This window comes from Artemia sp. Qi Xiang Cuo, chromosome 5 (genome assembly GCF_049724085.1).
Source record: "Artemia sp. Qi Xiang Cuo chromosome 5, ASM4972408v1, whole genome shotgun sequence".
NCBI classification, from domain to species: Eukaryota; Metazoa; Arthropoda; class Branchiopoda; order Anostraca; family Artemiidae; genus Artemia; species Artemia sp. Qi Xiang Cuo.
The window spans coordinates 84,217,474-84,241,488 of NC_142798.1; the positions used below are offsets into that span (position 1 = coordinate 84,217,474).

Consider the following 24,015-nt stretch of genomic DNA (forward strand, 5'->3'; position numbering starts at 1 on the left):
AGTACTCTACAGAACATGCTTGTAATAAACTTCTTCAGTTTATACGACAATCCTTAGACTCTAATCTTATTCCTGCAGCCATTTTTCTTGATGTAAAGAAAGCTTTTGACAGCCTTACACACAAGATTCTCATTGGTAAACTTTCTCATCATGGTGTGCGTGGGGAAGCATTGTCTTGGCTCTCTTCATACCTTACTGACAGATCTATTGCCATGGAAAATACAGACAAGGAAGTTCCAATTGAATACGGAGTACCCCAAGGTTCTATTCTTGGGCCAACCCTATTCCTGATGTATGTGAACGACCTCTACCGACTTCTAAACACCCCAATTCCCAATGTCTGCTGTGGATTGTGTCACAAATGTTACTCTCAGACTATGTCGGCGTCCACATCTGATAGTCGAGAAGAACTGGTATCATTTGCAGATGACACTACTCTAGGTGCTGCAGCTCCGGATGAGTCATCCCTTATTCTAAAGCTTCAAGCAATGACTGAAAAGATACTCAATTGGTTTGACATAAATCAACTAGCTTTAAATGTAAAAAAGTCGTACCTTCTTATTTTTTCCCGTACAGGTGTGAGCTGCCCCACAATTACTGAGCTTCCTACACCAAGACGCTTAATAAGTCGCCCCCCAGATCGATATGTGCGATTCCTGGGAGTTCTTTTGGATGAAAATTTATCGTTTAAGTTGCACGTTCAAGTAATAAGAGTGAAAATTTCCCGTGGACTTGGAATCATCCGTAAACTAAAGCGTTTATTTCCTTTTCCTATACTCCGTCTTTTATATTTCTCTCTCATATTCCCTTATATATGTTACTGTTCGTCTGTGTGGATGTCTACATTATCTTCTGTACTTGCTCCTGTTCATATTCTTCATGAGAAAGCGATAACAGTTCTCCAGTCGACTACACACTCTCCTGTTAATCTCCTTAAGATTAGAGATATTTATGTTATATCTCTAGCTTCGTTGGCATATCAATTCTTCCACGGAGATCTCCCATTTTGTTTTTCTGGACTACTTAAGCCAGTAGGGGAAGTAAATTTTTACGCAGTTCGAAACAGGGAGGATGTTATGATTCCGGCTACTCCCTCGGTTCGTTCAGACTTTGGTCTGGTCGTGACTGTGGGACGTGCTTGGAACTTGGTTCCTGCTGAGATTCGTCAGTCACAAACACTTGGCTCCTTTAAAAGACAGATGAAAAGTTTCTTATTAAAGCCAAATATTAATTAGTTTATAGTTGTTGTATTGTTTTTTTGTTGGCGTTGGATCCTCGATGATGTAGAGAATTTTTCATTTTTGATTTATTTTTTTATTGTCGGGTGACAGGAGGGTCGCTGTTTCGTGTGGACTGTCGGTGAGTTGACTTATTTTCCTTATATATTTATAAGTTAAACACTGTTTAGTATTTTTTATGCCAAGTTTTAATATTAGTAATTTATTCTGTGTCGTTTACCAAATAACGGGCCATTGAGCCCTTTGGGATATTGTTTTTGTTATTGTTATTTATGGAAATAAATGGAACTTGAACTTGAACTTGAACTAAGGTGGGACCAGGATTGCACAAAGCCTCTATTCATACTGGAGATCCCAGGGACTTCTCTCTGTCCGGTTCTAAGCTGGCTTAATCGCTTCGGTGTATCAAGGCCGTATCCAGGGGGGGGATGTACCCGATTTGAACCCCCCCTCCCCCCGAAATGTTTGTTTGCCTCGTAAAAACGTAACAAAAATGGACATAAAAAAATTTTGTATGCATTTTTTGAGGTTTTTTATGTAACCCCCCCCCCTAAAAAAATTAGCAACCCTTCCCCCCGAACAAAAATCCTGGATGCGCTTCTGCGGTGTACACTTGAGAAGATATGTTTATCCCCGTCCTGCTCTGGTATCCGGGATCATTGCTTTTCCTGAGACCAAAATAATTTCGTTGATTTAAAGAACATAAAAATTGGAACTTGGAATGTTACGACGTTAAAAAATGACTATCGTCTCGACATTTTGACTGACGAATTCGGACGAGGAATGTCAGAAACTCATGTAACAGGGGTAGTAAGCATGAAATTAGGTGATTTAGCATTTGTTTACTCAGGCAGGAAGGGTGGGGTACATAGAACGGGAGTAGGGCTCATGATGAATTAGAAAGCCGCTAAGTGTTGTTTAGGGTAGGAAGGTATTAATAATAGAATACTAATTGCTCATTTTATGACTAAAAAGTTCAGGGTATCAGTTATAGAAGTATATGCACTTGTTGAACCGACTGCCGGAGATGCTAGTGACTCAGATGAATTTTACTTACAGTTACAGGAGCAAATAGACAGGGTCCCAGGTAGGAATATGGTTTTTCACTAGGAGATTTTAACGCCCAGGTCGGTAGAAATAAGGATTGATGGTATCCTAGCCTAGGTAAATTTGGTATAGGAAAAGAAAACGATGGCTACAGACGTTTGTAGTTTTGTAGATATAACAATCTAGTTACAATATTCCCGCGATGGTAAGAAAGTAAACCTTATTGATTATGTTATAATAAACCAAAGACTGGCAGGATCAATACAAGATACTAGGGTATATAGGAGTGCTGTTATTGATGTTAAAAGTATCAGTTTTGATGGTAAGATCACCATCTATTGGTGTCTAGGGTTAATTTAAAGCTGAAATTTCAGAAGGGTAACTACTTCCCGGGAAGTTAAAATGTTAGTAGAATCCAGGATGAGAATTTGAGAGAAACTTTCCAGGAACATCTGAATACTAAAATTGAGAGTTTAAAATTTGACAATGTGGAAGATGACTGGATTAATTTTAGAAAAACAATTTGTGAAGTTGCTGATGGTGTCTTAGGGAAGAAAGTTAAGACTGCAGCTAGGAATATTAGTGAAAAACCTTTATGTTTAATAAAGAACAAAAGGGGCTTGTACAAGAATTATCTGAGTGATAGATCATATGAAAACAACAGGAATGTAAAGAAAGTGGAGAAAGCATTAAAATATGAACTAAAGAGGTGTGAAGTGGAGGCCATGGATAAAGTTGCAAGGATGCGATAGTCAATCCGGGCTTGTCCCAGTTAAAGATAGGAACGGGACCACAATTAGTGAAAAGGAAAGGGTTAAAAAGAGATGGGCGGAGCATCTTGAGAATGTGCCAAACCGAGACCCAGTTGCAGGAACAGATATAGAGGAAAATGAAACAGTTTGTGATACCTTGAATGTGAAGGAATATTTTTTTTGTGAGGAAGAATTAGCGACAGTACCAAAAGGATTAAAAAATAATAAGGACCCAGCTGTTGATGGGGTGGTAAATGAGTTTATTAAATACGGTGGTTTCTGAGGTTAGAAATAAGTTACTGAAGATTATGATTATGAATATGGTTATTGAAAAGGGGCAGTATCTAACTATTTTAGGAAAATCTTAATTGAACCACTGTATAAGAAAGGTGATAAGAGTTAGTCTCGTAATTATCGAGGCATTAGTCTGGTCTCTGTAGGCCTAAGTGGCAAATTACTTAGTAATAAGATACTTTTAAGACTGAGTAGACAAAGTTTTAAGAGAAGAATAGTGCGGTTTTAGAAAAGGTAGAGGATGTGTTTACCAAGTTTACACTCTTAGGTTAATAATTGAGAAGTGCCTTAGTTCTCAAACACCTTTGGTCCTCAGTTTCATAGATTATGAGCAAGCGTTCAATTCTGTTGATAGAAGAGCTTTGGTAAAGGTCTTATCCTTGTATGGTATACCAGACAAATACATTAAAGTGATTAGTGCTGTGTACGAGAATAACACTACTGTGGTTACGGTAGGAAATGAGGTTAGCAACTGATTTTGTATTAAATCCAGAGTTAAGCAGGATTGTGTTTTATCCCCCTTTATATAGATCATTTTGATGGACTTTGTCTTAAGGACCACAGGGAAGGCAATGGGAGACCACGGAATCCAATGGGGAGGAAAAACTCTCCTAGACTTCGATTATACTGATGATTCAAGCATCCTAGATGAAAGTGTGAGCAAATTGAATGAACCTTTAGACGTTTTGCGAGTTCAGAGTCCTAGTATAGGATTGGAAATTAATGTTAAGAAGACTAAGTCACTAAGGCTAGGAAAAATAAAGATGAAAAGGTGAGCTTGGGTAACGAAAACATTGATCAGGTGGACAGCTTCACTTACCTTGTTAGTACTATTAGTAAAGACAGTGGGAGCAGTCAAGATGTTAAAAGTAGAAAAGCCAAGGCTCAGGGTGTTCACAGTTAATAAAAGTTTGAAAGAATAGGAAGATAAGTCTGCAAACCAATATTAGAATATCGGAAGGTACAGTGATTACAGTGGTCAAATACGGCTCTGAAGCATGGGCGCTCCGATGAAGATTTACTAGAAGTTTTCCATAGAAATTGCCTACGGATTGTTTGCTGACTGACCGTATTTCAAACAGTAGGCTGTGCGAAAAATTTGATTATATCCCGCTTTCTGGGACTATAATAAAAGAAAGGTTGATATGGCTAGGGCAAGTCCCGTGGATGAAGGATGACAGATTGCCGAAGATTTTCCTTTTCGGCCAACCGTCTAGGGCTAAAAGGAAAGCAGGTCGTCCTCGTCTGGAGTGGGAGAATGTCATAAAGAAAAATTTAAAGGAAATGGAAACTTCCTGGGAGGGTGTAAAGAGGGAGGCTTTGAATAGATTGGGATGGAGGAGGAGTGTCCGTAGCTGTGTTGGCCTCAGGTGGCTTCTTGCTGCGGGGAGTTGCTAGTAGTAGTAGTAGTAATAGAGTTCTCTGATATGCTGACTTTGATGGTGTAATTTTCATCAAAGTCACTCGTGCTTTTGGGAGTGTTTACCCTATTATTTTTAAAATTGGGCACTAGGCTCTTAACTTTTGGTGAATTGTGGATTTATTTTTTTGGAATCACAGGCAGCGTGATAGCGCTGCCTAAGTAAACAACGATGTGGGCACAATGTATTATTTATTTTTATTTTTTCTTCTCCATACCCGGGCACTTCGTATCGAAGGAGTTGTCTTTGAAACTTCGAAAGGGCTCATTCAATTAGAAATTGTAGTGGCTAGTGCCCTTTTTCATAGTCGGCAAAGGTTTTAAGTTAAGCCCTGGGGGCATATAAGGTTTTTATAGAAGGCTTTGTCGTAGAAACTTCAAAAAAGGCTCATTCGATTGGAAATTCAAAGAAGTAGTGCCCTTTTTGATAGTTGAAAGAGATTGGAGGGCAAATAGGCCCCCCCCCCTACGCCTATCATTCCCCCAAACACATCCAATCAACATTTTGAGATAGTCATTTTGTCCAGCGTAGTTGATTTCAGATAGAAATTATGTTTTTGAGGAGGACACTCCAACACAGCCTTCAGGACAAGGGTTGTAAGTTATGCCCTGGGGGCATGTAAGGTTTTTATAGAGGGCGTTGTCGTACAAACTTCAAAAAAGGTTCATTCGATTGAAAATTCAAAGGGCTAGTGCCCTTTTTAATAGTCGAAAGTGATTGGAGGGTAACTCGCCCCCCCCCCACGCCCATCATTCCCCCCAACACATCCACTCTAAATTTTGAGATAGGCATTTTGTTCAGCGTAGTGTATTTCCAGATAGAAATTATATTTTGGGAGAAGGACACTCCCCCACGGCCTTCAGGGCAACGGTTGTAAGTTATGCCCTGGGGGTATATAAGGTTTTTATAGAAGGTGTTGTCGTAGAAACTTCAAAAAAGGCTCATTCGATGGGAAATTCCAAGGGCTAGTGCCCTTTTTAATAGTCGAAAGTGATTAGAGGGCAAATAACGGCCCTCTCACGCCCACCTTTTCCCCAAAGACATCCAATCAAAAGTTCGAGACATCCATTTTATTCAACGTAGTTTTAAGTTCTGTATATTAGGTCTTTGAGGATGACAACCCTCTCACAGCCCTCAGGACAAGGGTTGTAAGTTATGCCCTGGGGGCATATAAAGTGTTTATAGAATGCGTTGTCGTAGGAACTCCAAAAGGGGCTTATTCGATAAGAAATTGAAATGGCTAGTGCCCTTTTAACTAGTCAAAAGTAATTGGAAGGCAACTAATACCCCTTCCACGCCAACCAGTTCCCCAAACACATTAAATCAAAATTTTGAGATAGCCATTTTGTACCAAGCAGTTAAAGTTCAAAAAATTATACCTTTGAGCAGGACACTCTCCCCACAGTCTTTAGGGCAAGGGTTATAAGTTATGCCCTGGGGGCATATAAGTTTTTATTGAAATCTTGGTCCTTGAAACTTGAAAAAGGGCTCATTCAATTGGAAAATCAAAGGTCTAGTGCCCTTTTTAATAGTCGAAAGTGATTTGAGGGCAACTAGCCCCCCTCTCTCGCCCACCTTTTCCCCAAACACATCCAATGAAAACTTTTAGATAGCTTTTTTTTTCAGGGTTGTGGATTTCCAGATAGAAATTATGTTTTTGAGAAGTAAACTCCCCACAGCCCTCAGGGCAAGAGTTGTAAGTTATGCCCTGGGGGCATATAAGGTTTTTATAGAACGCGTCGTCGTAGAAACTTCAAAAAGGGCTCATTCGATTGGAAATTGAAATGGCGAGTGCCCTTTTTAATAGTCGAAAGTGATTGGAAGGCAACTAACACCCCTTCCACTTCCATCATTTCCCCAAACATATCCAATCAAAATTTTTAGATAGACATTTTGTTCTACGCAGTTTCAAGTTCAGGAAATTATACCTTTGAGCAGGACACTCCCCCACAGTCTTCAGGGCAAGGGTTATAAATTATACCCTGGGGGCATATAGTTTTTATTTAGATTGTTTGTCATAGAAACTTAAAAAGGGCTCATTCGATTGGAAATTCAAAGGGCTAGTGCCCTTTTTAATAGTCGAAAGTGATTTGAGGGTAACTAACCCTCCTCTCACGCCCACCTTTTCCCCAAACACATCCAATCCAAATTTTTAGGTAGCCATTTTATTCAACGCATTAGAAAGTTTTGGAAATTAGGTCCTTAAGAATGACAACCCATCCCCCCAACAACCCTCAGGGCAAGGGTTGTAAGTTATGCCCTTGGAGCTTGCAAGGTTTCTATAGAAGGTGATGTTGTAAGAACATCAAAAAGGGCTTATCCAATTGAAAATTGAAAGGGCTGGTGCCCTTTTAATAGTCGAAATTGATTGAAGGGCAACTAACCCCCCTCTCACGCCCACCATTTTCCCAAACACATCCAATCAAAATTTTGAGATATCCATTTTGTTCAGGGTAGTCGAAAGTTTTGGAAATTAGGTCTTTTAGGATGATAACCCTATCAGAGCCCTCAGTGCATGGGTTTTAAGTTATGCCCTAGGGGCATATAAGGTTTATATAGAAAGTTGTTGTAGAAATTTCAAAAGGGGCTCAATTGATTGGAAATTGAGATTGCCCTTTTTAATAGTTGAAAGTGAGTGGAGAGTAATTAACCCCCCTCTCACGCCCACCATTTCCCCAAACGCATTCAATCAAAGTTTAGAGATAACCATTTTTTTTAGAGATAACCAAAGTTTAGAGATAACCTGGGTAATATAAGGTTTTCAATGGTAGAGTTGTCGTAAAAACTTCAAAAGGGGCTCATTCAATTGGAAATTGAGAGGGCTAGTGTACTTTTTAATAGTTGAAAGTGATTGGACGGTAACTAATCCCCTCTCAGGCACACCACTACCCCAAACACATCCTATCAAAATTTTCAGATAGTCATTTTGTTCAACGTAGTAGAAAGTTCTGGAAATTAGGTATGTGAGGATGAATATCCCCCCCAGCCCTCAGAGCGAGGCATTGTAAGTTATCCCCTGGGGGTACATAAGGATTTTATTGAAAGGGTTGTCGTAGAAACTTCAAAAGGGCTCATTTGATTGGAAATTGAAAGGACTAATGCCATTTGTTGTTGTTGAAAATGATGGAAGAACGATTAACGCCCCTCTTAAGTTAACCATTTCCCTAAACACATCCAATAAAAATTTTGAAACATCTATTTTGTTCGACGTAGTCGAAAATTCTGGAAATTAGATCTTAGAGGATGACAACCCCCTAACAGCCCTTAGAGTAAGGGTTGTAATTTATGCCCTGGGGGCATATAAGGTGTTTATAGGAAGTGTTGCCTTAGAAACTCAAAAAGGGCTCATTCGATTGGAAATCGAAAGGCCTAGTGCCCTTTTTAATAGTCAAAAGTGATTGGAAGGCTTGACATTTTTATAGTTAAGATCGATGTGGGTATAACGTATTATTTTTTTCTTGTTGTTGTTTAGGCCAGGGCACTTTGTATGAAAGGAGGTGTCGTAGGAACTTCGGAAAGGGTTCATTCGATTGAAAATAGAAAGAGGGCAACTAGCCCCGCCACGCCCATCATTGTTCATAGCCATAATGTCCAGCGTAGTTGATTTCCGGATAGAAAATATGCTTTTGAGGAGGACACTCCCCCACAACCCTCAGGGCAAGGGTTTTAAGTTATACCTTGGGGGCAAATAAGGTTTTTATAGAAGGCGTTGTCATAAAAACTTCCAAACAGGCTCATTCGATTGGAAATTCAAAGGGCTAGTGCCCTCTTTAATAGTCAAAAGTGATTGGGGGGCAAATAGCCCCCCCTGACACCCATCATTCCCCCAAACACATCCAATCAAAATTTTGTTATAGCCATTTTGTTCAGAGTAGTTGATTTCCAAGGGCTACTACCCTTTTTAATAGTCTAAACTGATTTGAGGGCAACTAATCCCCCTCTCACGCCCAACTTTTCCCCAAACACATCCAATCAAAATTTTTAGATAGCCATTTTATTCAACGTAGTTGAAAGTTTTAGAAATTAGGTCTTTAAGGATGACAACCTCTTCCCCCAGAGCCCTCAGCACAAGGGTTGTAAGTTATGCCCTGGGGGCATATAAAATTTTATTGAAAGCGTTATCGTAGAAACTTCAAAAGGGCTCATTCAATTGGAAATTGAAAGGGTTAGTGCCTTTTTAATAGTTCAGTGTGATTGGATAGCGACTAACGCTCCTCTCACGCTCACCATTTTCCCAAACACATCCAATCAAAATTTTGAAATATCAATTTTCTTCAACGGAGTTGAACGTTCTGGAAATTAGGTCTTTTAGGATGATAACCCCCCCAGAGCCCTCACTACAAGGGTTGTAAGTTATGCCCTGGGGGCATATAAGGTTTATATAGAAAGTTGTTGTATAAATCATAGGCAACGTGATCGCGCTGCCTAAGTAAAGAACGGGGACACTCGAGAACGAGACAAGAAACGGGGACTAAGTAAAGAGGAGGGCACTCCCCCACAACCCTCAGGGCAAGGTTTAAAGTTATGCCCTGGGGAAATATAAGAACGATGTTGGCACAATGTATTATTTACTAATTTTTTCCTTTAGAGGAGGGCACTTTGTATCGAAGAAGTTGTCGTAGTTGTCTTGGAGTGGCTTGTGCCGTTTTTAATAGTCGAAAGTGATTGGAAGGCGACTAACACCCCTTCCACGCCCACCATTTCCCAAAACAAATCCAATCAATATTTTGAGATTGCCATTTTTTTCAGCGTGAATGATTCCCAGATAGAAATTATGTTTTTGAGGACAATCCCCCACAGCCCTTAGTGCAAGAGTTGTAAGTTATGCCCTGGGAGCATATAAGGTTTTTAAAGAAGGCGTTGTCGTAGAAACTTCAAAAAGGGCTCATTCGATTGGAAATTTAAAGGGCTAGTGCCAATTTTAATAGTAGAAAGTGATTAGATGGCAACTAACCCGCCTCTCACGCCCATTTTATTCAACGTAGTTTTAAGTTCTGGAAATTCAGTCTTTGAGGATGACACCCCCCCCCCACAGCCCTCAGGGAAAGGGTTGTAAATTATGCCCAGGGGCATATAAGGTTTTTATATAAAGCGTTGTCGTAGAAACTTCAAAAAGGGCTCATTCGATTGGAAATTGAAATGGCTAATGCCCTTTTTAATTGTCGAAACTAATTGAAAAGAAACTAACATCCCTTCCACGCCCACCATTTCCCCAAACACATCCAATAAAGATTTTGAAATACCCATTTTGTTCCACACAGTTCAAAATTCAGGAAGTTATACCTTTGAGCAGGACACTCCCCCCACAGCCCTCAGGGCAAGGGTTGTAAGTTATGCCCTGGGGGCGTATAATGTTTTTATTGAAATCTTTGTCGTAGAAACTTGAAAAAGGGCTCATTCGATTGGAAATTCAAAGGGCTAGTGCTCTTTCTAATAGTAGAAAGTGATTTGAGGGCAACTAACCCCCCTCTCACGCCCATCTTTTCTCCAAACACATCCAATCAATATTTTAGATAGCCATTTTACTCAACGTAGTTGAAAGTTTTGCAAATTAGGTCTTTAAGGAAGACAGCCCCCCCCCCCAGCCATCAGTGCAAGGTTTGTAAGTTATGCCCTGGGGGCATATAAGGTTTTTATTGAAAGCGTCGAAACTTCAAAAGGACTCATTCAATTGGAAATTGAAAGGGCTAGTGCCTTTTGTAATAGTTGAAAGTGATTGGAGAGTCACTAACGTCCCTATCACGCCAACCATTTTCCCAAACACATATAATCAAAATTTTGAGATATCCATTTTGTTCAACGTAGTTCAAAGTTCTTGAAATTAGGTCTTTTAGGATTATAACCCCCTCAGAGCCCTCATTACAGTGGTTGTAAGTCATGTCCTGGGGTCATATAAAATTTATATAGAAAGCTGTTATAGAAATTTCAAAAAGGGCTCATTTGATTGGAAATTAAAATTGCTCTTTTTAATAGTCGAAAGTGAGTGGAGAGTAAGTAACCCCCCTCTTACGCCCACCATTTCCCCAAAAACATCCAATCAAACTTTAGAGATAGCCATTTTCTTCAACGTAGTTGAAAGTTCTGGAAATTATGTATTTAAGGATGACAATCCCCCCAAAGCCCCAAGGGCAAAGGTTGTAAGTTCTGCCCTGGGGGCATATATGGTTTTTAGAGATAGAGTTGTCGTAAAACTTCAAAAGGGGCTTATTCAATTCGAAATTGAGACGGGTAGTGCCCTTTGTAATAGTCGAAAGTGATCAGAGGGTAACTAACCCCCCTCTCACGCCCACCACTGCTCAAAATACATCCAATCAAAATTTTCAGATACCTATTTTGTTCAACGTAGTAGAAAGTTCAGGAAAATAGGTCTTTCAGAATGACACCCTCCCCCAGCACTCAGGGCAAGGGTTGTAAGTTATGCCCTGGGGGCATATAAGATTTTTATTGAAAGTTTTGTCGTAGAAACTTCAAAAGGGGTCATTTGATTGGAAATTGAAAGGGCTAGGGCCATTTTTAATAGTTGAAAGTGATTGGAGAGCAACTACTCTCCCTCTCACGCCCACCATTTCCCCAAACACATCCAATCAAAATTTTGTGACAGTCATTTTGTTTAACGTAGTTGAAAGTTCTGGAAATTTGGTCTTAGAGGATGACAACCACCCTTACAGACCTTAGGGTAAGGGTTGTGATTTATGCACTGGGGGCATATAAGGTGTTTACAGAAAGCGTATTCGTTTCCAAAAGGGCTAATTCGATTGGAAATCGAAAGGCCTAGTGCCCTTTTAATAGTCGAAAATGATTGGAAGGCTTGACATTTTAATAGTAAAGATCAATGTGGGTATAATGTATTATTTTTTGTTGTTGTTGTTGTTTAGACCAGAGCACTTCGTAACGAAGAAGTTGTCGTGGGAACTTCGAAAAGGGCTCATTTGATTTAAAATAGAAAGGGCCAATGCCTTTTTAATAGTCGAAAGTGATTGGAAGGTAACTAATCCCCCTCCCACGCCCACCCTCCCATTTGCCCATTATGTTTAAAAACTAAATGTTTCCTTAAGATTAAATCAAAATGCACTGTGATAATGCTAATTACCAATAAGGCATCTCAGCAGTATCCCAAGAACGACTGAGGGTATTATGTTCAAACTTTTGGGGCTACTTCTGCTCTTAAAATTTAACCAAATCAAAATAGCTTAAGTGTATCCAAGCTATCAAAGAAAGTAAACAGTTTTTTTTGCGAGTAATATGAAGTTTTCCATTTCAGATCAACTAGAGGAGGTCTGAAACTAAATTAAACAGCATTATTTGTGTCCAGATTTTTAAAAGGGTGTATGTTGTTAAAAATTGCTGAAAATTTTTCTCCAGCATACAAATACCAGGCCAAACTATACAGTCTTAAAAAACAAAAACATTTAAAGTATTATTTTCTTTTTCCCTGAAAAGACTATGCCAATATAAAACGAACAGAAATTAATTTAAAAAACTTTTTCCACAAAATAAGATTTTCAAAGAAAAGTAGTTAACTCCATTAAACAAAAAATGAGCAAAATAAAATCAAATAATCTACCAAGTACGAAACTACAATAAATCAGTATTGATAAATAAATGAAAATCAAAACCAACAGACATCACATCAAATAACCGAGTCAAACTCAAAACGAGCAGAAATTAACATAAGTTGGGCGCAAAACCCTTATGCCTTCCCAAGGCCAGAACAAAATTTACACTTTACCGAAAAAATACAAATAAATGTGCATTGTCAGTTTAATATACATATACTGATATTTAGTAATCAAAATGTTAATATTAGGCTATTTGATTTATTAAAATTATAAAAGTAAAAATTTATATTTTTTCAGTAAAGTGCAAATTTGTTCATTTAATGATCGATGCTGATTTGTGGTAGTTTCTCACTTGGTAGATTATTTGATTTTATTTTTGCTCATTTTTTGTTTAATGGAGTTCTTTACTTATCTTTGAAAAACTTATTTTGTGGAAAAAGTTTTTTTAATTAATAAAATAATAACGGCATGAGATTGCAATAAGCACTTTGAGACACAGTTCAATAATTGCATTTCTTTATTGAACCCCGAAGACAACAAAAAATAATTGCAACGGACACTATTAAACACAGAAAATAACCAGAGACAAAGCTTGAGTGAATTTCATTTCCTGATTTTCCCTAGCCACTTTGCATCTAGTAGGAAACACAGTTTAATAGGTAGTATTATTATTATTATTATAATTTATATTCATGTTATTGTAAAGTTTTTATGACAGATGTTTTTCTTTTTCTGTTGTCTGTTTACATATTATATTTATCTATGGGTACCAGGTTTATAAATGCATAATTTATTTAGTCCAAAAGCTCGAATTTTTTTTATGAATTGTGCCCTGAAAAGAGGTCGACCAAGATACACCTGACGACGGCAGAAAGAACAGAATCCGAGTAGATAAGAGATGTCTCTTCAACCACGGTGGGAGGACGTCAGAGGTGCAGCTTACCTCATTGATGTCTGGCGAGGCTTCGTAGACGCCCTATTGGCCATTCCTGGGTCTGAAGGATCTAAGGTCTAAGGTAAGATCCAGAAGCTGTTTTTATAGCATCTAAAGGTAAATTCATAAACACTTTCACAAGAGTCTTTCGGCATGCGAAAATGGCTATGGAAGAACAGCGTTATGTCTCTAGATGATGGAGCAGTGAGTGCCAAGTGGTACAGAACAGCAAAGTGGTGCCACAAGATGAACAAATAATTGACATAAGATTAGCATCTTTAAAGAGGTAGTTTGCAATGCAAATATGAGAATTATGATAGCCAAGCAGTTGATAAAAAAAAAAAAAAAAATGATGGTCCTAGATTTTATTCTTGAGTGATGACCTTGAAATAATACCCAAATATGATTCCTTTTATAGGTTGCTTACATGAAAAGACCCGTTAACATAAATGCAAAAACAGGAGGGAAAACTGGCCAGCTGGGCTTCTCTAATTATGCAAATCTTCAATAGTGAAAGCTTTTCCAGGCCAAGGAACCCTTTTCCCAGGCAGGGATGTTAGTTTCCCACTTTCAAACTTATCATGAATGACACAGATTAAAAAAAATACATCTAAATTAAATAATTAAACAATTCCCATTCTTAAATTGACAAAATTTATTATAAGAACGTACCTTTTGATACTGCTTGATTTGCTCCGTCATTATTAGTTGGGAAATTGAAAAAGCTCCTGGGGCTCTTGACGCATAGAGAGCAGGCCAGAAGTCACGTGGATTCTGGGCCAGCGCAGACACTCCAAGCTGTAAGTCAGCCATCGGGCTTGACTTCTAGATGTAAAAATTTATTTTTAATTAAGTTTGTTTTCTTAAGCGTAGGCTTAAAAATTCAGAAACAAAACCATAGACAGGAATGAAAACTAACAAGTGATAATAAATATAAGAAAACCATTTATTGTAGTCAATGAGAAATGGTTTTTATTAGCTACATATTTATCCCTTTCTCTTAATAAGGCTCAAAAGGTAAAAGGGGTCTGCTGACTTGAACCGATTGATCTTGATGTTTTTTATTTGGATAAATTAAAGCTACCTCATCGAAATCGGCTTAAACACTTGTTGCCCCCCCCCCCCATTTCACGAGTCAAGGGCTCCTTGCTTTTCTTAGCAGTTTTTTATTCTTTTACAATTCGCCTAGTGGTAGCTAGGGCGATTGCGAAATGTGCTTTTAACGCATTAACTTAAAAAACAAAATCACAAAAGGTTTTTAAAAGAAAAGTAAAGAGCAACATTAAACCAAAATGAACAACAAAATGAGATAAATAATTTTCTAGCTTAGAACTACCACAAATAACCATAAATAAATAAATGAAACCCAAAATAAACAGAAATTACAATAAAAAACCAAATCAAGCTCAAAACGAGCAGAAACGAAGCTGATTAGGGCTGACGCCCCCAACACCTTCTAAAGATAAGCACATAATTTGAATTTCCTCAAGCTTTCATCTCAGTATCCTCAGCCATAGAAGTAGTCGCAACAGTAGTAGGAGGGGTGGTAGTAGTAGCAGCAGTAGTAGGGGTAGTAGTGGTTGCAGTATTCGTAATAATAGTAGTAGTGGTGATAGCCTGCAAATATTGCATTTTTGGTTAATTGATTACCCCCCTCATCATTCCCTGAAAGTTCCGACTTAGTACCCTCAGTCAATCCTAAATTACGTCCTTTTGACAACCTGCATGCACATAATGTGTTTTGATTTAGTTCAACGATCCTCTCGATAGTTTCTGAAAACTTCACCTGAATGCCCTTGACCCTTTTGAACCCCAAAAGCCTAAATGCCCTCCTTTCCCAATAATAAGTATTGTGTCTAATCAATGGGTTAATCGTATAACTTACAACCCTTGCTTCTAGGGCTCTAAGGGGCTGACATTCCCAGAGACATAGTTGTTGGACCTTTCAACTCGGCTGAACGAAATAGCTGTCTCAAAATTTGTGTTGGATATTTTTGAGGATAAGAGGGATTGAGAGGGGGGATGATTTTCTCAGATTACTTTTGATTCTTAAAAGGGACACTAGAACTTTCAGTTTCCAATCAAATGAGCTCCTTCCAAAATTTATACGACAACTCCTTCTATGTGAAGTGCTTTGGTAAAAAAATTCTTTTTGGACACTTTGCTCTATTTTGGTCACGTTTTTGTTAGTTAAGCATCCCCATAGCAAGTCCTGACAGTTTTAAGTTCATACTACAAGCCATTCCGAAGATAATGCTGATATGCACTTTTGACAACATACATGCACAAAGTATGTTTTGATTCTTTTAAACTTCTCCCTCAATATTCACTGAAATATTCACCTTTATAACCTTAGTCTTAGCTTTAGTAGCAGTTACAGAAGTGGTAGTAGAAGTACTAGTATAGTAGTAATGGTAGTAGGATTAGTACTAGTAGAACTTGCTTAATAATAGTAGCCGTAGTAGTAGGAGTAGTATGCACATTTTGCCTTTTGGTCAGTTGAACACCCCCCTCATAAAGTTCTGGAAGTTTCAACTTCATAGAGTAAGCCGTTGCTATGATGTTTTCAGTATGCCCGAGTGGTGGATCCAGGGGTGCGAGGGGGGTGTCCCCCCTAACGTAGCCTAAAGTAGTGTAATTTACTTAATTAACGCAAGTTTGCGTTAATTAAACTTGCTCCTACTGCAAGTTTATCGGTTCAACCTATTTTGCGCCCCCCTCAAAAAAATCTTGGATCCGCCCCTGGTATGCCCTTTTGTTAATCTGCAACTTATTTACGTAAAAAGTTCCTGGGCATTGCTATGTGCTTTTGACAACCTGCATGCACAGAGTGTGTTTTAATTTAGTTTAGTTTCTCCCGCAATATTTTTTGAAGTTCAACAATTCCCTCAACATTATCTGCAAGCTTCACCTGAATGCCCTTGGTATTTTTGAACATTAAAGGTCAAGCATGCCCTATTTCTCCATAACAAATAGAATATATAACAACGGGCGAACTGCATAACTTACGGCCCTTGCCCTGGGGGGTATGGGGAGAGTTGTAAATAAAGAGTGACTTGTGCTAAGGCATCATGAGTGCCATTGGAAATTTCCAATGATGAGAAGGGAAAAGTGCTACCATGAGCTTACTTTTATCGAATTTTGAAATGGCATATTGCTCATTTTATTAATTATATACATTTTAACTCTCTTAATGCTGCTAAGGAGAAATTATGCCCTCTATTGATTTCCATGGGTGACATCCTTAAAAATAAAAGAAAGAAAAAACAGCTCACCTTGAAACCCCTTGAATTAATGACCTATATTTCATTTTTGATTGTTCAGATACTCCTTCCCCAAACACATATTTGAAGAGCGGCACTTTTTCAGAGATGGTTATAATTTTCGCTACATTGCTCTACGAATATTAAACTTAAACGTAAAAAACGGAGTTGGAGGAGGGGCAGTAGCGTCTTTGAAATTTAAGAGAACCTTGGACTAAAACTAAACAGTTCGTAGAAAAAAACTGTTGGTGAAGAGGGACCATTTTTGACAGAAACCGAAACTAAATTGAAATGAATGCAACAACAAAATCTATTATTTATGCTGAGTTTAAATAGGTAAAATGTATTAATTTTCAATTGCACATTAAAAGCTGATAGCTCATCAAAATATATATAGTTTTAGAAATAAGAGTTGAACTCCCCCAAAAAGGGCCATTGTCTTAATGGGAATTACGCGAGAAAATTTAACACTGTGCGAGCCCTAATTCGACAAAATAGTTTTTTTTTTATCAAAACAGGTGACCTAAAACTAAAAAAAAAGAGAATTCTGGTCAAATATATCATCAAAAGAATTAAATTTTTATGATGATTTCAAACACATGAAGCTCATTAAGTTTAAGTTTCCTATCGAAACTCACGAGCCCGAGAAAATTTGCAAGATTTTTTAAACAGAGAGAAAACATGACCAAAGATTGAGTGATCTCTATGAAAATTAAATAAAAAAAACAAGTTTTTTTTAACTGAAAGTAAGGGTCGACATTAAAACTTAAAACGAACAGAAATTATTCCGTATATGAAAGAGGCTGTCCCCTCCTCAACGCCTCGCTCTTTACGCTAAAGTTTTTCATTGTTTAAAAAAAATAGAGTTGTGAGAAAGTCAAACTTTATCGTAAATAGCGAGGCGTTGAGGAGGGGACAGCCCCTTTAATATAAGGAATAATTTATGTTCGTTTTAAGTTTTAATGTCGAGTTGTCGACCCTTACTTTCAGTTAAAAAAAACTTGTTTTTTTTATTTAATTTTTGAACGTTTTTGAAAAAATGCAGGTTTTGATCTTGGCTCACGGTACATGAATAATTAAAACAAAATTTGCATATTAATTTACTTTTATTTGGTTAAATGGCTATCTCGAAACTTGTTCAATTTTATTTACGAACGTTTTTATTAGTAATAAATATACGTAACTTAAGAAATAACTTACGTAACGAGCTTCTATATTCATATATTTTTAACACGTATATTAGGGGGTTCGTCCCCTAGTTATTACCTTGCTCTTTAAGCGAAAGTTCGAATTTTGTTCCAATTCTTTAAAAATGACCGCTTAATCACAAAGGCCATTCATTAGAATAAATAGCTCTTATGAAAGTACTAAAAAATCTTTGGCTTAAAGAGTGAGGTATTGACTAAGGGGTGAACCCAATCATATATGTAATATTTTCTGTTTGTTTAAAGTTTTGATGTTGCTGCTGTTGCAGTTGAAAAACTTGTTTTTTTATATTTAATTTCTGATCTTTTTTTTAAATAATGCTGGGAAGCCCGGCGTCCCCTACATAGCAATTTCCCTTCCCCCATGAAAACTTCCTTCATGGAAAGATCCTCCCACATAACCCCTGACCAACCCCCCCCCCCCTCACTACCAGGAAACATCTCCCCTGAAAACGTCTGTATACTTCCCAATAACCAATACTATATGTTAACATTGGGTAAAGCTCATAACTTTCAGCCCTCCCTCCGGGAACTTGGGGGGATTAAGTCATCCTAAAAGACATACTTATAATATTTTCGAACATGCTGAACAAAATGGCTATCTCAAAATTTTGATCGGGTGACTTTGGAAAAAAAATGAGCGTGGGAGGGGGCCTAGTTGCCCTCCATTTTTTTTGTCACTTAAAAACGGCACTAGAACTTTTAATTTACAGTCCAATGAGCCCTCCCACGATAGTCAAGGACCACTTGGTCGATACGATGACCCCTGGGGAAAAAAAAACAAACAAATAAACCCGCACCCGTGATCTTTCTTCTGGCAAAAAATGTAAAATTCCACATTTTTGTAGATAGGAGCTTGAAACCTCTACAGTAGGGTTCTCTGATACGCTGAATATGATGGTGTGATTTTCATTAAGGTTCTATAACTTTTAGGGGGTCTTTCCCCATTTTTTCGAAAATCAGCCAAATTTTCTCTGGCGCGTAACTTTTGATGGGTAGGACTAAACTTGATGAAACTTACATATTAGAAATCAACATTAAAATTTGATTCTTTTGGTGTTCGTTTGTATCAAAACACCGTTTTCTAGAGTTTCGGTTACCATTGAGCCGGGTCGCTCCTTACTTACAGTTCGTTACCACGAACTGTTTGATTATACCATCAAATTCAACACATCAGAAAACACTTTTTACGGGTTCAAGTTCATATCTACAAAAATGGACAGAGCCTGTAATATGTGAGCTGTGGGGTGATAGTGCTCCTGTTATTGAGGACAGTATTTCCCTGTGTAACATAAAAAAAATGTATCCTTCCCAGTCATCCCTAAAAAAAAGATTTGGTCGAAGAATTCGCCTTGAAAATCATGGTAATAATGGCAACATAGTTGGTAATAACCAACTATAATTGTAATACAGTTGGTAATAAGACCATGTTGATAGCCTTATAGTTAAGACCCGACCGTCTGCTAATAGATACTTTGAGAGGTGCACTTTATCAGAGATGATTATCATTCTCGAAGCATTAAACTTGAATGTAAAAACCGGGGGTTGAGAAGGGATATAAGCCTCCTTCCCATTTAAGTGAGCCTTGGATCAAATAGCTCGTAGTAACAAACTGAAAGTGAAAAACAATCTTTGTCATTAGAAACCTAAACTCTAATTCAACGGCCCTTGAGCAGTCACTCTTACAAAATCTGGACAAAAAGTCAAAGCTTAGATTAGAGCACGCTCATCCTCTATTCCAATTTATTAAAAGCCTCCCTCTTTACACCCTTCCAAGAATTTTCAACATCCTTCCTTACGACATCCTCCACCCCATTCGGGGACGACTTGCTTTTCGATAGCCCTAGATGGTTGAAGAAAAAGGACGATCTTTGGCACTGTACCATCCTTCATTCACAGAACGTGTTGAAGCCATCTCAACCTATCTCTCATTATTGCCCTAAAAAGGAAGATAGAACCACATTTTTCCATACAGCTTACTGTTTGACATACGGACAGTCAGACGGTTACTCAAAAGAATCCGTAAACGATTCCTGTCGAAAATATTTAACAAGTCCTCCCCCGTCTTTTGGAGCGCCCATGCTTCAGAACTATACTCAACCAACGTCATCACTGTAACTTCTAATATTCTAAACTTGGTTCGTGAACTTATTTTCATAATCTTCGCAAACTTTTCCAAACTGTGAAAAAAACACCCTGGACCTTGGCTATTCTACTTTTAAAAACTTCACTGAATCCACCATCTGTACTAATAATACTACATAGTTCAGTGAAGCTATCCACTTAATCCATCTTCTCATAAGCCAACATCACCTTTCCACCTTCACCTATTCCCAGTTTAGGTGACTTAGTCCTCTGAACATTAATTTTCAAGGCTTTTCGTGTGCCCCTAATTTTCAAAACATCCAAGAAATCGTTCCTTTTGGTAATGTTTTCATCTAGGACACTCAAACCATCAGCATAAACTAAGTATTGGAGGGTTTTACTTTCCCACTTCATTCCATGCCCTTCCATAGCCTCTGCCGTGCTCCTTAGGGCAAAGTCCATCAAAATGATCCATATAAATGGGGATAGAACACAACCATTCTTAACTTCTGATTCAATACAAAACCAACTACTAAGCTCATTTCCTACCTTAATCGCAGGAATGGTATTCTAGTACATAGCACTAGTCACATTAGAGTATGCATTGGTATCATAGGCAGCGCGATAGCGCTGCCTAAGTAAAAAGTGACGTGGGCATAATGTATCATTTATTTATTTTATTTCTCGTTGTTGTTTTGTTTTTTAGAACAGGACACTTCGTATAGAAGGAGTTGTCGTAAAAAACTTTGAAAGGGGATCATTCGATAGGGAATTGAAAGGGCTAGTGCCCTTTTTAATAGTCGAAAATGATTGGGGGCATCCAGCCTCCCCCACAACTATCATTTCCCCAAACACATCCAATCAGATTTTGATATAGTTAGTTGGTTCAGTGTAGTTGAAAGGTCCAGAAATTATGTCTTTGAGGATGACATCCTCCCAAAACACTCAGGGCATGGGTTGAAAGTCATGCCCTGGGGGCATATCATGTTTTTATAGAGAGGGTGGTCTTATAAACTCTGGAGGGGGCTCAATGGATTGGTAATCACAAATTCTACGGTCTTTTTTAAGAGCCAAAATGATCGGAAAGCATAATACCCCCCCCCCCCCGAACTTCGTATTTTCCCGAAATGCATCTGATTGAAATTTTAAGATATCCATTTATTCAAAACATTCCAAAGATCACATAACTTGGCCTTTTGGGTTGACACAACACCCAAGAGTCCGGGGGCAAGGGTTGTTAGTTATGCCCCGGGGGTATATAAAGAATTTATGGAAGGATTGGTCGTGTGAACTTTAGAGAAGGCTCATTTGATTGGAAATGTATAGTTCTAGTTCAGTGAAAAAATTCAAAAGTAATGGAGGACATCTAACACCCCCCGTCCTTGACATCATCTGTTTCCCAAACGCGTCCGATCGAAATTGTGAGATAACTATTTCAATCGCAATAGTCCAAAGAACATATAACAATGTCTTCAGGGTGGGTTGTGAGTTATACCACCGGACATATAAGGTGTTTATGGAACGGGTGGTTGTAAAAACTTCGGATCGGTTGTGGCTTATTTGATTGGAAATCGGAAGTTCTAGTGACTTTTTTAAAGAGTCAAAAGTGAATGGAGGGCAACCCCCCCCCCCCCCCTAAGCCTATAATTCCCCAAAACGCCTTTGATCAAAATTTTAAGAGAGCCGTTTCGTTCAGTTTTGTTGAAAGATCCAGTATTTATCTATTTGAAGATGTCAACCTACCCACAGTCCTCAGGGCAATTGGTTCATTGTTTACATATAGTATATGTTATTGAGAAAAGGTATGCATTTTGAACTTTAATTTCTATAGAGAAGAAGGGCATGCAGGTGAGCCTTTGAGAGAATGTTGAGTAGTGTGTTTAACTAAAACAAAACATTGTGTGTATATGGATTGTCAAAAGGGCGTAACTCAGGAATGACTGAGTATATTAATTTGGAACTTTCAGGAAATATTAAGGGAGATGGTTAAAAAGACAATATTTGAATGCTAACACTACTACTATAAGGACCACAACTACTACTGCTACCACTACTACTACCAATTTGAGCTAAATCTTAAGACGCTATATGCATGTACATTGTCGAAATAGCTTATCTCAAGAATCGATTTGAGTATTAAGTTGGAACTTTCAGAGAATACTTAAAGGCGAAGATCATCTAACCAAAAGGCGATATGTGCACGCTACTACTAATACTACTTCAACTACTATTTCTATTGCAACCACTAGAAGGGCTAAGAGCATTGAGGTGAAAATTTCGAGAGATATATAAAAATATAGTTGATTAAAAGGACATATCAGCAATGTCTGATCATTGGAGAATTTCATTTCGTTCAAATTTCCTGAACTTTATGAGAGCGAAGTTCTACTGACCAAAAGGCATTACGTTAATGCTGCTAGGATTACTTCTATTACATTTAACTAATACTAGTAATACCAATACTACTACTGTGACTTCTATTACAAGTATGCCAAAAGAATATGAAGGTGAAATTTCCAAGGAATTTTTGTTCTTTGGAGGGGGGAGACAAAATTAATAACAAGACGCCATCTGTTAGCAGGTTGTCAAAAGGGCGTAACAGCAATATCTTAAGAACAGTTTGATGTGTGAAGTTGAAACTAACAGGGGTTCTTGTGGGGATGTTAAACTGACCAAAAGCAAATATTTGCATCATAATGCTACTGCTTATTCTCATGCTACCACTGCTACTATTAATAGTGCTTGTGTTACTACTACTGTTACGAAATATAAGGCTCCTACTATTGATTCTACTGCTACCGCTACTGCTACTGTTAATAAAACCAAGGGTATTAAGGTGAAAAATTTGGAACGTATTGAAACTGTATGAAATTAAATCTAAACACACTATGTCTACAGAGGTTGTCAAGAGAACGTATCAAAAATGCATCAGAAATGGCTGTTGGTATTAAGTTGAAGCTTTCATTGTGTATTGATGGGGATGTTGAAGAAACCAAAGGTGCTACGCAATGCAGCTACTATTGCTATTACGACCATTGCTACTATTCAAGCTAAGGGTATTAAGGTCATACTATGAATCAAATAAACTATCAAAATAAACTATGAGCATATAGATTTTTAAAAAAGGTGACAAAACCAATATCTAAAGAACAGCTGACATTATTAAGTTAGACCTTTACGGGTAATATGTGGCGAATTATGGTAAAGACTGGCGAATTAAGGGTAGGACTCGCCAGAAGGTACGATCTGTTTACTGCTGATACTGCCACTACAGCTACTGCAACTCATGACGCCATGGGTATTAAGGTGAAACTTTAGGGAACGTTTAAGGGAAATTTCAATTAAACAAAACAATTATATACATATTTAAAAAAGGCATATAAACAGTATCATAGGCATTGCCGCTCTATAGTAGCTAGAAAAATCATTGAAACTATTATAGGAGCTAATTTGATTCAAAATTAAAGCTCTAGACCCCTTTTAAGAGTAAAAAGAAGATTGGAGGGCAAGCAGCCCGTTTTAATTTTTTTTTTCTCGTTTTGAGCCAGACTCGGTTATCTATTGTAGTTTTTGTTCGAGTTTAATTTATTTATTGATGTTGATTTGTTGTAGTTTTACGCTTGGGAGATTATTTGACTTTTTTTCTGCGCATATTTAGCTTAATGGAACCCTTTCCCTTCTTTGAAAAACTTATTTTATGGAAAAAAAAGTTTTTTGATTTAATACCATACAAAGATATAAACTTCGTTGAAGATCTTCTATTGGCTGAATCACACCCTTTCTCATAATCTACAAAACTGAAGAATAATGGGATTTGATGGATAAGGTACTTCTAAGTTACTAATCTAGCAATAATCTCTCCCCTTGCTAAAATCACTCTGTTCTTCTCTTAAATTTTAATCTACAGTATTTCTAAGTCTAGAAAGTGTCATCATTCCAAGTAATTTGCTTCTTATGGGAGTCAAGCTAAGGCCTCGATAAATACCATATTCACTCTTATCACCTTTCTTAAAAAGGAGTTTAATTAGAGTTATCCGAAAATCGCATATCCCCTATTTCAAAAATCCCCTTTCCCCCCTCCCCTATTTCAAATCCCGTTATCCCCTATAGACATTGTCTATGTTTATTTAATGTCTATATTAATAAATTGAATTTAATTGTAAAATTGGTTTTTATTATACATTTGATTGGGTTGGGCGTACCCAAGAAATGGAGGT

At 37.8% G+C, this 24,015-nt stretch overlaps 1 protein-coding gene across 3 annotated transcripts in view; it reads right to left on the bottom strand.

The window, feature by feature from the left end:
- The window catches only part of dve (SATB1_N and homeodomain domain-containing protein dve), a 172,454-nt gene that overhangs the window by 145,429 nt on the left and 3,010 nt on the right, over positions 1 to 24,015 (bottom strand). For all 3 annotated transcript variants that reach the window (XM_089089048.1, XM_089089047.1, XM_089089049.1), the window contains exon 2: positions 13,918 to 14,070. In XM_089089048.1, coding sequence (XP_088945174.1) covers positions 13,918 to 14,058 — 141 coding nt within the window. In that variant the 5' untranslated portion in view covers positions 14,059 to 14,070. The remainder of the gene's footprint in view (positions 1 to 13,917; positions 14,071 to 24,015) is intronic.